General features: G+C 40.1%; 1 protein-coding gene across 1 annotated transcript in view; it reads left to right on the plus strand.

The window, feature by feature from the left end:
- Positions 1–18,525, plus strand: part of gukh (GUK-holder) — a 582,564-nt gene that overhangs the window by 555,893 nt on the left and 8,146 nt on the right. Inside the window, 1 exon segment of the mRNA XM_067154738.2 lies at positions 14,204–16,156. Within this exon segment, the coding sequence (XP_067010839.2) occupies positions 14,204–16,156 (1,953 nt within the window).

Genomic DNA, 18,525 nt, shown 5'->3' on the forward strand with positions numbered 1-18,525 from the left:
CTGCTCTAATCTGCTTCTCATATCCATATCTTGGGGTCTACCACTACAATTCTTATTGCCTACACTTCGGTCAAAAACCAACTGAACAAGTCCTGGGTATCTTAAAGATGTGTCCTGTCATTATATCTCTTCTTCCAATCAAATTTAGCCGAATCATTCTTATCTCACCAATTCAACTGAGTATCTCTTCACCCGTGATTCGATCCACCCATCTCACCTTCAGCATTCTTCTGTAACATCACATTTCAAAAGCTTCTATTCACTTTCTTTCTGAACAAGTTATTATCCATGTTTCACCTCCATACAATGCCACAATGAAAGTCTTCAAAAATGTCTTTCTAATTCCTATGTCGATGTTCAAAGCAAGCAAATTTGTTTTCTTACAAAAGGCCTTCCTTGCCTGAACTGGTCTGCATTTTACATTGTTAGTTATTATATTACTCAAGTAACAATATTCATCTAATATTATCATTTAGACATTTTGGTCCGTGTGTTTGGGTTTATACCGTGTAATGAACTATATAAACACCTTCAACACATTTCAAAAGGAATCTTGCCTTTCTTCATCAGGAGAAAAGAAAAAAAAAATTAAACATGACGCATCTAAAGTCGCTAAGAGAAAGCAACAAGGAACTTAAAAATGGTGCCCTAAGATGTAATAGGGATGCCATTTTAGTCCCATGCTAGGATAACAAATGGCAAACGTAAAGCGTCATTTCCGACAATAGGTAGCCGTGATTCACTGAGGTTGTAGCCTGTATTGCAGTTGAAATTATCAGAGTGTTTACGTATTTCAACTGCTTCCCTGATGATTCTGGGGCGATACTGTTTTATACGGGCAAGAACATCCACGTATGCACGATATGCTCTGGTTGGTTAGCGGAGGTTTCTAGACAAACTCTGGAATTCATACCTTTGACTACAACTGTAGCGTTTGTGAACTGTGATGCCCTACAGCACAGACATGGGTCCTCTCTTGAATAGTGATCAAATTGCTTGTCCCCCACTACAAGCTAAGCGTTGTCATATTCACTGTAAATCATCCTATACACATTGTGTAAGAAAAATGTTGTCCATCTTTGGCTGTAATAAGAGGGGGTCAGCCCAATTACCCTCTAACATGCAGAGTCAACAGGGGAAGTAACATGATGTAGTTTTATCAGGAGCGAGTCTCCGCTTGGTCTCGATTCAATCAACAGCGTGTGTGAAGGGAATATGGTACAGTACTTCAGCATACATTTTTTGATAAATCTTGAAGTTTTGTGACCACAAGAAAAAGGTTTTGACAACACAACTGTAATTTAAGGCATTGTGCGAGCTCCTTCTGAAGCATCTCTGCTGCAGATCTTGTCTAAACGGACGATACGTTACTTGCCCATTTGAACGTGGATGTAAACTGCAAGTTAGAGAGGTGGTTCCTGTCCTCATCCCTTTATAACAGCCTATTATTTATGGATGCATTTTTCTCCTCACTCTACACATTAAAACTGATGGGGTTTTGTTTGTTCTCTTTTTCCTACAAAAGTGCTTGAGTCAGGAAGAAAATCCATATGAATTTTTCTTGTTGTTGTTGTTTTATAAAACTGAATTTCAGGTACACTTTGTGACCTCCATTCTTTAATACTGATTCACAGCTCAGGCAGTACATTTACTTTTAAGGGTCCGACAAAGATTTTTAGGACTTGATCTGCTTTTATAAAAATTACTCTCCCCAGAATAATTATATACAGCTTATAATAATCAGGAAGAAATAAGTAATGGAAAAGAACAAACAAGTGTTATATCAAGTCATGTAGAAAGATAAGAATGAACACAGAATATGACAAAAAGAATGACAGACCAGTGTGTAAAGAGGACACAGAGACAATCTCCACATAGATGAGCTCCCAGGTTCTTATGTTTCCGCTTCCCAGCTTCACCACCAGAATGGATATCAACACCTTGACTGATCATCTATCCTGATGTGGGAAGTGTAAGATAAGAAGAAACCTGGTTAAAGACTGGGAAAGGGAAGAGAGGCAATAAATAAATAAATAAATAAATAAATAAATAAATAAATAAATAAATAAATAAATAAATAAATAAATAAATAAATACAAATGTTAGAGCAGAATTCAAGGAACAGAAATGAGATTCATTATAACTATGAATGAAACTACTTGCAAGGACCAAGTCAGGAATGCAGCTCACATTTTTGAGGTCCCTCTTACCAGTGTAATAAAGGAGCACCCACTTCAATTGTATAGACACATTTTGAGAAAGAACAGCGAGAGACCTGCCAGAAAATATTAAGTATCTAACATAAAATTCTGAAAGAGTTTAATTGTATAAAGTCCATCTGTTGAATACACGCTTGCCATTTGATAAATCGTCTGTCTAAAAAGCTACATAGGACATGTTTCGACTTAGGCTAGACGTCAAAACCAATTCAACCCAAGTACAAGGGTGGAGGAAAGAGGAAATCCTGGCTATACTTTTATTCTCTGTGAAGAAATTTCACTCTGTTCCAGAAGCATGATGAACAGATAATATTTGACAGTCTTTATAATTTTAAGCATTCCTCCAGCCAACCAATAGTTGTGGTAAATACAATTGGACCCACACCTGTTACAACTAGATTCATCCAAGATTGAAGCTATGAACATTTTAAACATAGATTTTTATTGCATTTGATCATTGTATTTTATCTGAAGTTTTTTTAAATGTATCACTGTTTTTGTATACGTCTTTCATCTTTGTGTGAGTTGAGTTGATGATGACCTCTAGGCTAGGTCAAAACATGTCCTATGTAGCTTTTTAGCCAGACCATTTATCAAATGGCAAAAACTTGTACTGAGCAGGCAGATGTTATACAATTAAATTCTTTCAGAATTTTATCTTAGATATTTAAAGTCAATATGGACCTGGAATGAAGTTCATTACTTGTAATACTTTGATCTGTTGAACGAAAATGACCAAAGGGACAACCAATGAAGTGATGGATAGAGACATTAAAACCAGATGTGGAGGAGAGGAGTCCAGGAACAGAAGGTGTATGAAAACAGGTGGAGATGGCAAGCACTTGAACACCACACCAGGGAAACTGGTTGGAAAATGATTATTATGATATCCGGCGGTATAAAGGCTACAAAGGCAGGACAAATACACAAGGAGGAAAGGAACCCAATGTGTCAATATAAGTTTACAATTTTTTTTTTACAATTTGTTTTTACATTCACTGACACAGATAGGTCTTATGGCGACGATGGAATAGGAAAGGCCTAGGAATGGGAAGGAAGCGACTATGTCCTTAATTAAGGTACAGCCCCAGCATTTGCCTGGTGTGAAAATGGGAAACCACGGAAAACCATCTTCAGGGCTGCCGACAGTGGGGCTCGAACCCACAATCTCCTGGATGCAAGCTCATGGCTGCGCACCCCTAACTGCACGGCCAACTTGCCCGGTGTCAATATAGGTAATGGGAAGGAAAAAACAAGATCTGTCACAAAGTGGTCCTTTAATGACTTGTGAAGCCTGACCTCCTGATGAAGCTGGGAAGAAGTGAGTTCGTTGGGGGCTGAGATGAAATGGATATAGAAGAAGTGAGAATGATGACGACAGAGCACCTCTCTCTAAAGTTGTGGAGACTGTCCTTGTCCCTTTGTGTTTTAATATATGTCTTCTCACACTGACCTGTCATTTATTTTGTTTATTTCTTTCCATTCTCTATAACAGTACAGATTACAACCTGCCAATCTCTAATTCCCTTCTCTTTAAAATTACACTTATGTAAAGCTTTTTCTGTTTGTTGTAATTGATGACATCACATCTGGCACCTTGCCACTCTGGAGTATGACTTTGAGTGACTTTGCCAAGTAAAAAGTTCCTTGTTATCATTAAAAACACAAGCTGATGCAATGGGAGTAGCCTTGTTCACTGCCTGCTTCAGTGTGAAGATGTTGTGTTCATGTGACCTGCATGAGTGTCAACAGGATCGTTGGCAGTGCATTACCAAATTTTCTGTGTACAAGACTCTATGGAGGACGGAAGCAGCAGCAGCAAAAGAAGACGCCTTGTGATATTACGTTTTTGTTATGTCTTTTTCACAGTTGTATTGCACTCACTTGCACGGTGCACTTGTAGTTCTTAGTTCTGCCACTTCTTCAGCGTACTCTGGGACTTCTAAAGGTATGGTAATGGTAATTACATTAGCTGCATGGAAAAGTTGATTTTAGAAGTAAGATTGCTCTTAAACTGTAGATAGAAAAAAAAAAAGTACCTTAGTTATATCTGTATTGTCTTAAATACTACTCAAGATTTTAAAAAATTACATTATCAGCCAGGATATTTGAAAATAATCACCAGATACATGTAATAAAGTATTATATTCAAGCTATTATGAACCCATACTAAATTCCTAAGAGGTGTCGAGGGCAAGACCAGAAAGGATAGAAATAGAAATGAAGAGATAAGGAAAAGGACAGGAATCTTGAAACTTCAAGACAGGATAGAAACAACAAAGCTAAAGTGGTATGGGCATATGATGAGAATGGGAGAAGAGAGTGTGCCAAAAAAAGGTTTCTCAGAGAAGTTAACAGGAAACAGACCACGAGGAAGACCCCGAAAGAGGTGGACAGAGTCAGTGTGGGAGTGCATAGAGTCATCGGCCCCTAATAGTACGAGGTGAACGAAATGAAAATTAAAACTTCAAAATGTATCCACTGACTAGAATCTAAAACGAATGATGATGATGAAAAAAGAAAAAGATCGTCAAGAAAAAACAATCAATGGATCCAATTCAAAATGCCTCGATTAATGAGATGATACTTATTTTCTAAAGGGGTCCAAAATCCAGGTCACTGGCCCCTCATAATGGTACTAATCACAAGCATCGTAGACCCATGTTGTTTCTCATAAAAGTGGTACTACTCATAGGTAACACAGACCCATTCTGAAGACAGTGGAACCGACCAGTGGAATGCACATGATGACAAAATACAAGCAATGCCCAGACCCATAGCGTTTCTCGCATAATGATACCGTTCCTATGTAATGTAGGCCCATGGTGTCCCGCATGTAATGGTTCTAATCACAAGTTGTCATATGGTTCTAATGTCATCATCCCTTGGTCGCCCCTTTTAGTTGCCTCTTACAACAGGCAGGGGATACCGTGGGTGTATTCTTCATATGCATCCCAACCACAGGGGTTCAGATGGTTGGATGAAATGATGGTCTCTTACTGCTGTTCTGTGTGATAAGCGAATGGAGGTCAATTTAAAGGACGAAGTGTACAAAACCACTGACCGCCTGCTGTCATGTACGGCTCTGAATGTTGGGCAGGAGAATCATGACCAGCGAATGCATGTCACAGAGATGCAGATGTTGCTATGGTCGGCGGGAGTCCCTCAGCATGAAAAAGTGAGCAATGAGCATGTGAGAGGATCTGTCAGAGTTGTGCCCATCAGCAACAAGGTGGGGGGAAAAAACAGCTCCGCAGGTATGGTCACATCAGAAGAAGAAATGAACACCATTTAGTACAGAAAGCTCTTGTCATCGAAGAGAGGAAGAGGTCATCTGAAGGCAACATGGAAACGAACTGCCGAGTCTGCCTTAAGGAAAAGTGAGGTGCCATCAGATCTGGTCCGACATACTCTCTCCAAGTCAGACGAGCTGACTCTGAGTGAGCTGAGGAGTGTCCGTTTTATGGGTACATATAAGGCCAGGAAAGAAGAAGAATGAGAGTCAAGCTCACAATTGCAGCAGGATATATACACCATATAGGTTAGAACTTTACTGGAAACATAATTTGAGGGTTTGAACAGTACTCTCATTATTGAAATTCTTCTTCAGCACCTATCCTGTACTATACAGGATCTTGGTTCCTGTTGAATTATTGATGAAAATGAGGGCTGTTGCACAAGACAAAAGAGTCGGTGAATGGGTAGCTATTTCTAGAAAAAATAACTCTGAGAATTAGAGTAGGTGAAGCATCGTCTGACCCAGTACAAGATCCCACAGGGCAGTACTATTCGACTGCTGCATTTCCTTATGTATATAAATAATATGAGTTAAGAACTGGAATAACAGATGAGACTATGTTATAGAGTAGTAAATACGTTACAGGATTGTGAGCGACTGCAAAAAGGACCTCAGCAAAATTGTGAGATGGACAGGAAACAATCGTATGATGGTAAATGGGATGAGAAGTCAGCAGTTAAAACTGGGAGGACATTTCTTACACCTGAGTTGATGGGGGTGAAAGTACCCCACGAGGAACACTATAAGTACCTAGGTGTTAGCGTAAGGAAAGATCTTCATTGCGGTAATGTTATTAATGAGGTTGTAAACAAAGGTTACAGATCTCTTCATATGGGTATGAGAGTATTTAGGTATTGTTCTAATGATGTAACAAGAGGGCATATAAGTCACTGGCAAGACCCCAACTAGAGTATGGTTCCAGTGTATGGGACTCTTGCCAGGATTACTTGATTCAAGAACTGGAAAAGATCCAAAAGAAAGAAGCACAACTTGTTCGGGGTAATTTCCGGCAAAAGAGTAGGGGGACAAACAGCCAGACTAAGCAAGATGTTCTGAGCCATCATTGGAGAGAAGGCGTGGAATGACAATAGTAGATGAATAAGTCTGAATGGAGTTTTTGAAAGTAGGAAAGATCACAATATGAAGATAAAGTTGGAAATCAACAGGACAAAATGGGGCAAATATTAGTTTATAGGAACAGGAATTAACTAGAGCCTCCGTGGCTCAGGTGGCAGCGCGCCGGCCTCTTACCACTGGGTTCCCTATTTCAAATCCTGGTCACTCCATGCAAGATTTGTGCTTGATAAAGCGGAGGCAAGACAGCAGGTTTTTTTTTTCTCTGGGTACTCTGGTTTTCCCTGTCGTCTTTCATTCCGTCAACATTCTCCAATATCATTTAATTTGTGAATCATTATTAATCATTGCCCCAGAGATGTGCAATAGGCTTCGGCAGCAGGCACAATTCCTATCCTCGCTACTAGATGGGGGCTTCATTCATTAATTCCTGACCCGGTCGAATGAGTGGAAATTAACTGTGGATTTTTTAGGAGATAGATAAAGCCTTTATTATCTGGGGTGAAGTTAGAGCTCCTGGCCCTTTCTTACACACACATATTACTACTTATTAATACTATGAAACTGGCAAACTTAAAATACTAAGGACTTCATTTAAGAAAAGATCAATATAGGTAAATAGTTAATAGAGAATCTGCAACAGCCCTAAACTAAGATCAGTGATGACTGATTTTGATTGATGCAACAGAACTTATAGGAACAGGAATTAACTAGAGCCTCCATGGTTCAGGTGGCAGCGCGCCGGCCCCTTACCACTGGGTTCCCTATTTCAAATCCCGGTCACTCCATGCAAGATTTGTGCTTGATAAAGCGGAGGCAAGAAATGGCTGGTTAAACCAGCAACATTAAAATAAAGAGGCCACACCAAAATTTATAGTATAGTATTACAATTTAAGATATTTCATCATATTTTAAACAATAATTGAAACATATCAGGCTTTCACAGTTTGTTTAGTTACAGTAATCCATAGTGTTACAAATTATTTTTAAACATGGAATCAATGGTTTTACATTTTCACACCAAGAAAATGCTGAGGCTGTACCTTATTCTATCTTCCCATTTGATGTGTTAGTGTGTCGAACTCCTATTAGAGAGGGGAAGAGAGAGAAAACATTGGAAAAATAATACAGAAATGCAGTAAGTAAATTGCCACCATCATTAAAGCGAGCTAAAGGTCTTTGATGCTCGGTCTTACCAGTGGCGTATACTGAGGGTCACTAAGGCTATCAGTGAAGCCTAAACTTCAAATGATCGCCACTCTGTGTCGGTGCAACGTAAAGCCAGTAGCAAAAAAAGACAACAAACAAAACCACCCTCAAATGAGAAAGATGGAAATCTAAAACGTATTCTAATGTACATATGACACATTGTTCTATTTACAAAACTTGAAAGCGATGGGAAAAACCGTCACTCGCCCTCCCACTGCTAACGAGGGAGCTGAAAGTCTTGAAGTTCTCCAGAATACTCCGAACAGACACGATTGACCCATGTACTGCGGTGTCTCGTGTTTACTGTTGCGTGAACAAGACAGCTTACTGATTTTTTATAGTTGAGAAAATTATTTGTGTATTTCAGTACCGGTGCTGTATTTATGTTCCCATAACAGTGTAAGTTTATTTGAAGTTACATTGCATAATGTGACCGACCGTGTGGAGTTACTACTGTAAGAAGGATGAACCATATAAAATAGGTACTGAACAAACCATGCAGAGAAACTGCTGATAGTTTAAAATGGTAAGCCTATCCCATATCTTTCCCAGAATCAACCTCCTCATACCCTATATTTCCCTGGCTTGAGGACTGAATGTTTGACATCTTCACAATTCATTTCATCCTTAATGTCACCACCAAGTCTTTCCAGAAGACATGCATTATTATTATTATTATTATATTATTATTATTATTATTATAAAATTAAAATGTAAATTTTTACAGCATTACGTACCCGTCGTTCTACTAGTTTATTATCTTCCTCGATAGATCAGTTGTGGTGTCCGACCCATCATCATGGGTTCGATTCCGAATAACCATGCATTCGTCATTGTGTATACTTCCGCACCTCACACTTCTGACTTAATTATATAGATTATATAGATATTTCACTCCCGCCTACTTCTACATCCTTGTAGGAAGACACCAGGGCTGCTGTTACAGGAGTAATATAATTTTCTTTTTACAGGTGGATCTACTAAAATGAAATGCAATCTTTTAGGGTTAGTGTTCTCTTTTGTTGTTTGGGATTGAACTCGTGATTATGGGTCAGACACCACCCCTGATCTACCGAGGAAGCTAATAAACCAGTGAACAACATGTACAATCTTGTTACCGCAGGTAATGCTGTAAAATTCTAAATTTTAATTTGATAATAATAATAGTGCATAGCCTCTGGAAAGGCTTGATTGTGACCCAATGAGGATGAGATGAATGGTGAAGACATCATACACATCCAATCCCGAAGTCAGGGAAGTTAAGAGTACGACGAGTTTGATCCCAGGAATTAAACTGGGGTCATCAGAACAAAGGCAAGCATCCTATCAGTTTAGGCACAAAGCTGGGCGTTAATTTGCTAACCACTATGCTACCATTTCCAATGATCAGGTGTTGAGTATTGGCAGTGGCAGAGGCCTAGCAGTAGCTTGTGAAACAACGGACAACACAGCAGGCTACTCTGGTGGCTCAAAACACTTAAGATTTGACGTTCACTAAATCCGCTGTCTAGTGGCATCCCATGTCTTGATCCCAGCATACGCCACTGGGTCTTACCCATTCCCTGAGCCTTGCAGGCTCACTCTCGTCGAGTGTTGTGTGCGGGCTTCCCCATTACAAGTGTTGCTGCCAAATATCTTTGCGCTTCCATGATGATTTCAGTTTATCTCAGTGTCAAGCAGTAAACATATATTTTACTTTACTCTTAGGACTTTACATAACTGAGTCCAAGTTTGTTGTGGAAACTAAATTATTTGAGATGGACCTATAAAGAGACTCCTTTCTGTAAAGTGCCAGCTTGGTAACAGGATTGTGAGGGTTTCAAAGTTCAAGCAGACAAATTTAATTTACCGAGCAAGTTGGCCGTGTGGTTAGGGGCGCTCAGCTGTGAGGTTGTGTTCGGGAGTTACTGGGTTCGAACCCCACTGCCGGCAGCCCTCAAGATGGTTTTCTTTTTCACACCAAGAAAAATGCAGGGGCTGTACCTTAATTAAGGCCAAGGTCGCTTCCTTCCCACTCCTAGCCCTTTCTGATCCTATTGTCGCTGTAAGATATATCTGCGTGACGTAAGAAAAACCCCATGAAATTCAACCAATGGCCAATAGTTGACAAGCTGAAGCTTCATCGTACTGCTGTGTGAAAGGGCGTTCATCGTATTTAATGCAAGGTTTATCTGCATTGAAATGGAGACACAAACTGCTTCACTAAGTTCCACACTGTAGTTTGAAACTTTTAGAACAAAAGACACTGGAAAACGTTGATGAAACTTAGTCTTTAATATTAACTAACTTCAATGCAGTGAAAAGTGTAGGGAAAAAAGAGTTTGCTAGTTGAATGAATTTGAATATGGATAAATCAAAAGGAAATTTTTGTGAACCCTCATAAAAGCAAGTACATGTGTTCTGAAAATTGGTTTCATTATTTGGAAAGAAGGCAATAAGCATCAAAGCAAGAAACAGAAATCCAACAAACAATGGTCCTAAAATTAATCTTCTTCTTCTTCCGCACGAGTGGGGTCACTTAGCACCATGCGGAATCAATATCTGTTGAGTTTTCCTCCTTGCCGAATAGTTCATATTCTTCAATTGCTGTAATTTCTATTCCTCCAACCAGATATGTCTTATTGGTTTCTTCTCGCCTTCTCCTGATTACATTTCTATCCTGCAGATTTGGTGATCCTAATTCAGTGACGTCTTTCTCTACTTGCTTACACCATTTTGATATCGTACATTTGATTTGCAAAAATATGTGTATTCTATAAGTCTGTTGTTATTCATTCTTTCCAAGTGGCCTTAAAACGAAATCACTCCAGTCTCATTTATCAGTAAGTTTAGATATTTTAAAATATATTTACGAGTTGTGTTTGGGGTAATGTGTTCCATTTTTAATTCTGGACCCTAAGATTTTTCTAAATTTATACAATGTAAATTCAGCGTTTCTGAAGCATAAAGAGTTTTAGGTTCCAGGACAAGCATTTTTTGTTACAAACATTAATTTTTTGAGAAATGAGAAAATGTTAACCATCTCTGTAAGAGTAGCGTATCTTCCACCATGAGCTCTTTTGCAGAGGAATCAAATCATTCAAGAGAATTTTTTTTTTTTAATTTTGTCTTACGTCACACCGACACAGATAGGTCTTATGGCGACGATGGGATAGGAAAGGCCTAGGAGTGGGAAAGAAGCGGCCGTGGCCTTAATTAAGGTACAGCCCCAGCATTCACCTGGTGTGAAAATGGGTAACCACAGAAAACCATCTTCAGGACTGCTGACAGTAGGGTTCGAACCCAGTAACTCCCGAACACAACCTCACAGCTTCGCACCCATAACCCCACAGCCAACTCGCCCAGTCAGGAGAAAACCAACAGTACAGTATTATTACAACAAAATACATTGCAATTCAACAGATATGAAAATAGATATTTATCCAGCAGTATGGAGTAAGTTTATGCATTGCTGTCTACTCAATCCTTGCAGGACCAAGGCAGAATCTGTAACATCGTGGACCCCGCGGCATGGGGGCGGTATATAATGTCCACTGCACACAAACATAAGTTAAGGAATTATTTTACATTTAAACTTGATTTTGTGCATGGTTCATGTTTGTGGGTTACTGTAGTCACGTCCTAGTTCGTGAACCATGGGTAACGGCTGAGTGGCCTAGTAAGTGGTCCTGAGAGTCGGGATACCAGTTGCTATGGAATGGGAGTGGGCTTCTCGGACATATTCTGAGTCCTGGCCCTCTTTGTGCTCAGGCGGCTAGGACTATACAATTCACCGGTGGTCCATAACCCGTTAGAGGAGAGATCCTCACTTGGACTATGTGCAAGTAGGGTAGCATCCTGCTTCATGAATTTACCAAGCTCAGAACATTTTAAGCAAGCCTCGGACCTATAGAACTAAATGAGGCCACAACACTAGTTGCAAATTGAGGATTGTGGCGACGTTTAGTAAATTCTCAGAGGCTTGCAGACTGAACACTGAAAGGCATAACAGTCTATAATGATAATGTATGTATGTATATTTTGTGCTATATAATGTATTCTGAAGCACACAAATGACGAGAATTAATGTATTCAACAATGAAAGACTTCCATATACAACAATTTGCCCAGGAGAAACAAGTCACTCACTTTGTATGGAAAACTCCAGATAAACGGAAGATACGCATGTGTACTAACTATCCGCTGTTGATAAACTAACAATTCTCACATTTACCAACTTTGCGACAAACAGTACTGGATGTGGTACACACAATGAGTCAAGCCAGTACCTGAAATAACTGAATACCATTACAAAAAAATGTGGGTTACTCTGTGGACCGGGCTGGATGTACTTTTTTGATGTTCATTACGATTCTGTTTATAAAGGAAATGTTAATGAACACAGGCATTACAAGGAAAAGTTGCAGGGAAAAGGTTGAGAGGAAGAAGGAGGTATCAAATGATGGACAGTGTGAGATATTTGATGACTTAAAGGATGGCAGAAGACAGACTGGCTTGGAAAATACCTGTTTTTCCATGGCACATCAAGGCTGTTTCAAACCAAATAACAGAATACACTCATTTAAACAGAGATTAAAGCTCTCTAGTTGCAATATCAATGAAAAGGTGGACATTATTGAACACTCAACTGATCCATGTTAGGGTTAAGCAGATTTATACATCAAAAAATCTTCATGTTTTGCTATTTTAAGTTTGCCTGATAGTTCCAGTCTTCCTTTATCTCTGAATCAATTTTCATGAAAACAAATTCCAGTAATTTTTTATTCAAGAGCTGTATGCTCCAGTCAGAACAGTGGGCATGGCTTGCTACCTTGCACTGCTTAATTGGATGATTCACTTAAAATTTTCCAGAATTCTTCAGTTATACCTATTCTCAGGGATGAACCAGAATTGTCATGTGTAATTAAAAATTGGAGGGGTTACAGGTGGAAAAAAAAAAAAACACCCCATGGAAAACACCCATCGTAGGCAGTGCTACGCACAATCACTAGAGTTATTTACATAAAATGTCTGTCTTGCATTTTAATTAAAAGTAATAATAAACAATTTCACATTTCATTTACTCATTTTCACTTCCACGATATTTAGCAATTGTCAATATTTTACTGAACAATAATAAATGATGTGAAAAGTATGACTTACAATGTTGTTTGGCATGCAGTGCTGACCTCTGATTTTTTTTAAAAAAAGTTTGCGACGCTCCTACAGCCACTTCATTTGTCTTGCACGTTTCTAGTTCATATTCAATCTTTTTATTGAGTCTAGTTTGTGCAGTGCTGGGAATGTTGGAGGATGTTTGGCTTGTTTGGTGCAAATATTTATATTTGATGGCCAAGGACAATGACGAGGATGTTGATTATATAACGAGGCGTTGGCACATAGCCTACTTCTTTTAAATAACAGCATGGGACCTGCTCATGGCTTAACGTCCCCATCTCCAGCATTTGCCTCACCTAAAAAATGGTAAACCATGGAAAACCATCATCAGGGCTGCCCACGGTGGGATTCAAACCCACTATCTCCCGAATGCAAGCTCACAGCTGTACGACCCTAACTGCACAGCCAACTCACACACATACATATATTTGCAGTTCTCGAATTGAGTAATCCTGATGAGGGTCCCATACACTGCAATCCTACAGTTATTATGGTCTACCGGGCGAGTCGGCTGTGCGTGTAGAGGCGCGCGGCTGTGAGCTTGCATCCGGGAGATAGTAGGTTCGAATCCCACTATCGGCAGCCCTGAAGATGGTTTTCCGTGGTTTCCCATTTTCACACCAGGCAAATGCTGGGGCTGTACCTTAATTAAGACCACGGCCGCTTCCTTCCAACTCCTAGGCCTTTCCTATCCCATCGTCGCCATAAGACCTATCTGTGTCGGTGCGACATAAAGCCCCTAGCAAAAAAAAAAAAAAAAGTTATTATGGTCTTCCCAGTGATTTATATGCCCATCGTTTACTGCTTACTGCAGCCCCTATATACCCACATAAACCATATGAAGAGATCTGTAACCCTCATTTACAATCTTGGTGCATACTAGCTCCTCTTTAAATATTGGAAAACGTTTTTAGAGAACAACCTACAGTATAATATTTTGCTCCCATTAGCTTTCTTACTATTATGAAGTAATTACTCCCATAATTATGTACCATATCTTAATATCTTGAGATAGAAAGTAGAGATATGCTTTTTACAAATAGAGTATACATAATAATTTTTACACACTGAGGTAGATAGATTAACGTACTTTACTTCTCTGAAGAAAGTGCTTGTAATTGCAAATTTTGTAGTTGCTGAAAGAGTAAGTCTTGTTAGATACATTACAGTTGTGATTCATTTTCTCAGTATTATCAGAAACATCTTGTGTCCTTCTATTTTCATTTATGATTTTTTCTTCCTGTAGGCAAACCTTCATCCTACGCGAAGCAGCCACCTCCGCCGCGATACATCAGTCCGCCACCGGTCCAGTCCAGCGTGCAGTACAATGGTTCACCAAGTTACTGGACTCTACCAAACCGGCGGACACAAGAAGATGGACGTATCGCACCTGCAATGCACACAACGCAGCAGGATGGAGTTGGAAGTGGGCGCTACAACACCATTGCAAGTGCCAACAGTTGGGACAATCGTGGCTATTATCCTGACGGAACACAAAGCTACTCTAAGACACCAACCCCTGGGTGTGGTCGCAACAGTCCTTTGGTCGTAACTCATGGTGCTAACCTCAAGTCTAGTCAACAAAACACCCCTCCTCCTCCATCAGTCTCCAATACAAACTTGATACACCAATATCAACGGCCAGCAAGAGAAGGTCCCCTGTTTGGTCAGAAATACACCACCCCCATGCCGGCCTCCATCCCAACAGTGCCACGAAACACAGCATACCTGAATGGAGGTCATGCCATTGGTATGCAGTCTTCAACACCAACCAAGAAGGACGGAACTAAGGTGCATGCAATGGACATGAGTCTCAATTTATCTCCAATACAGAAGAACGCACCACACAAATACGGTGTAAAGCCGCCTCAACAAGTTCTTTACACCCAGCAGAACGCAGTCTCGTCCCTTAACAGGCCATCCCAGAGCCGGAACGATCCAGCCAAAGGACCGGACAATGCTAGACTGCTGTCAAAACCAAAATCTTCTATGACAGCCGAAGAACTGTTTGCCGCTATTCACAAGTCAAAGAAGAAATTGAACATAAAGACTGATACAGACAGCTATAGTCGGAGTGCATCACCTTCTTGTTCCTCTATGACCAGTCTGTCTCCAGGAAGTTCGGAGTCCTCCATTAATGGAAGCAGGAATGGAAAACCTGAAACAGGTACGCTAGGGGTGGAAAATGTAAGCCGGAACAGACACAGCTGGTCGCCAAATTCGAAGGAGGTCCTCGACAACCGAGGCTATCTTGATCAGCACACTAGTTCCCCTGTTTCTCAGCCTGGTTCAAGGCAAAGTTGGGCTTGTGACAGATTAGGGCCGATACAACAAACGTCTATGAACGATTTTAAAAGACTCTTACTTCAACACGGGCCCAAATTGTCACCTTCCAATAGTCTAGGCTCACCAAGTGGGAAATTGTCTGCCGCTGAGCAGCTGAGGCTGTCGAGACAGCAGAAACTAACACCTGTGCCACCCCCTCCATCGGTTCCTGTGATGAACGGATCTTACTTGCCAAGAAGTCCGGCTGAGAAACGAACGAACGGGTCAAAACTTCTCCATTCTCCGCGCTCGCTAGCCACGTGGAGGTTTGCATCACCTAGGACAGACGTTCTCTCCTCCACAATATTAGAAGATCGTGCAGAGGAAGAGAAAGCAGCAAATTCTCCGACACAAGAAACTTCACCTCCACAGTCGAGCAATCAAACCTCCATTAGCTCCTCGGTGCGCAGGCCGCTGAACCTTTCTTTTAACGATACCTCAAAAGACTCTCCTGCCAGAAAAGATCCCTTGAAACCCACAGATGTAGCAACGATCCTCCATCAATATTGTCGAGAATCTTCCCCAAAAGCAAGAGGAGAACTACAACAGTCTGGTAGAATCACCCCGACGGAGCAGATGACCCCAGTTAACAGTACAAATAAACTAACATTATCTAACAACAGGACATTATCGCAGGACCTGTTATCGCCTTCAAATGTGAAAGAGAATGTTAACACTAACAGACAAGTTTACAAGCTCTCGTCAGGATCCAACAACCTATCTGCCACGCAGGCGGCTAATTACAAGGCCCGTCAACTCTTCTTGCAACAATCAAGTGCTCTTAATTCTCAACAACCGTCCTCCCCCAGGATCCAGGTGGTTACCCTGGAGAAACAACAAAGATCAAGCTTTTACAACTCACATAACTCACCAGGTAGGTCCATACTTGGGTCGCTTGAAACGAAAAGCCCTTCAAAATCGACCCTAGAAACTGCATTATAGGAGTCACATGCAGTTGCTACCAAATAAAGTTGTGTTTCATAAATTTAGTCATATTTTGAGATGCATAAAAAATATTCTTCTTCATTTTCTTCTGTCCTGGCATTTTCTTTTATAATTATCTTGGGTTGGCACTTATGTACATTAAAGAGAGACAAGACAGTGCAGGGAAAGAAAAAAAATTCCATAATACATATAACAGTTCAATAGAAAATACTGAATTGCATGTACCTTTGTTTTAATTTATCCCAAATTTCCAATTGTACATATTGAATTTAATTTTCACCGCACCCTTCTGTCTGTCAGATCTTCTAACCATCTCGGTACCTCAATTCTGGCTTATCTTTTCCTGGGTACTTTGCAGTTTCACCAATCGTTTGATCCCACTCCATCCATAGACCTTCCTGTTTTTCTAGTTCCCTCGTGTTGAGCCGTGTGCCTCTTATCCACAGGCCCCGGGTTTGATTCCCAGTCATGTCAGGGAATTTTACCTAAATTGAGGGCAGGTTGAAGGTCCTCTCAGCTATATTATGTGATTACAACTGAGGAACTATAAGATAGTGAGATCGCGGCCTGGTCTAGCAAGCTAAGAATAATGACCAAGAGGATTTGTCGTGCTGACCACACGATACCTTGTAATTTTTTTTCTTTTTGTTAGTTGCTTTACGTCGGACCGACACAGATAGGTCTTATGGCGACGATACCTTGTAATCTGTAGGCCTTCGGGTTGAGCAGTGGTTGCTTGGTAGCCCATGGCCCTTCGGGGCTGTAGAGCTATGGGCATACCTGCCAACTGTACAAAACCAAAAATCAGGAGATTTTGATATGAAAATCAGGAACATTCTTGAGATACAATTGGTCAAAATGACTTATTCTACATGTCTTGTGCAATACAGGAGTACTACCGGTATTATAACACTTATTGTCTCAAAACAAGACTGTAGCTTTACAAGGCTACAAGGCTAAAATTGACACTTCCCTATTCCCTCACAGAAAGTATGTGAGCGAGATGATTGGTTTCTGATAAGCCTTCCAAAAAAGTACGAACTTATGCTCCACACGTGTGAATCAGTCAAGCACTTAGATGCCATTACTTAGCAAATGCATAGATTAATATATTGCATTACGCGCCCGTGCGATTATGTTAAGCGCCATGCTATTTTTATTAAGTAATACATTACAATTTGTCAGAATTGTCTCCAAATGGCTTCTAAAATCTCTAGAAAAGTAACTAGTCGCTATATTTGAAATTCTGTCACTAAATTACGACTCCAAATCTAGCAGATAGTCTCTAGAATCGACTAGACTGATGTGATTACATAAAATCAGCTTCATGGTCCGTATCGCACTTCAATAGATTCACAATTAAGTATTTATTTTCCACCTAGTCGATACAGTGATTGCTTAAGGCAATTTTTAATGGTCAAAAGTGGTACATGTTTCGTATATTATCAACATCTTCAGCCACATAACACTGTTTAGCATTACTTTGTCAATTTTATACATTTTTCATCTAAACAGTGTTATGTGGCTGAAGATGTTGATAATATACGAAACATGTACCACTTTTGACCATTAAAAATTGCCTTAAGCAATCACTGTATCGACTAGGTGGAAAATAAATACTTAATTGTGAATAGACTGATGTGAACGAACACATAGCACATGAAAACGAGAGATTGACAATCGATATACGCGTCGCGATATATAAGGTTTCAATAAACATCGCACATTCACGCGCATTTCTCTGTTAATAAATGTCGATATTTCATTTGAAAGCGGCCAATGAGTGAAGGACTTTCGACCACTGGCGTACAAAGCCGAAATGGCAGGATTTCAAAAGAAAATGTTTGAAGTTCACCAAAAAATAAGTTAAAATCGGGAGAAATAATAGAATAATTGGAAGGTGGGAGAAACCTTCAAAAATCGGGAGTCTTCCACCTAAATCAGGAAAGATGGCAGGTATGCACGTGGTTGGTTTTTTTTTTTTTTTTTATATCCAGCCACAACCACATATTTTAGCATCCGTATGGACCAGGTGGCCAGTGATTTCAAACTAATATCATCAGTTATAGATGTCGCCCTTAGCTGTACTTTTTTAATGCTAGAAAACCTGCGTATGGTAGCTGCATCTGTGGTAGAGTGTCTGCCTCCAGATCGCAAGATAGTGGGTTCAAACCTGGCAGATTAGAAGGGCAGAAAAAAGTCCAACACTCCATCTCGTTTGATGTCAGAATTTGAAAGATGTCTGGTGACACATTTGGTGTTTACCCGACAAAATTTATTAAAACTCAGCCATAGACG

Source organism: Anabrus simplex, chromosome 10, assembly GCF_040414725.1.
Source record: "Anabrus simplex isolate iqAnaSimp1 chromosome 10, ASM4041472v1, whole genome shotgun sequence".
NCBI classification, from domain to species: Eukaryota; Metazoa; Arthropoda; class Insecta; order Orthoptera; family Tettigoniidae; genus Anabrus; species Anabrus simplex.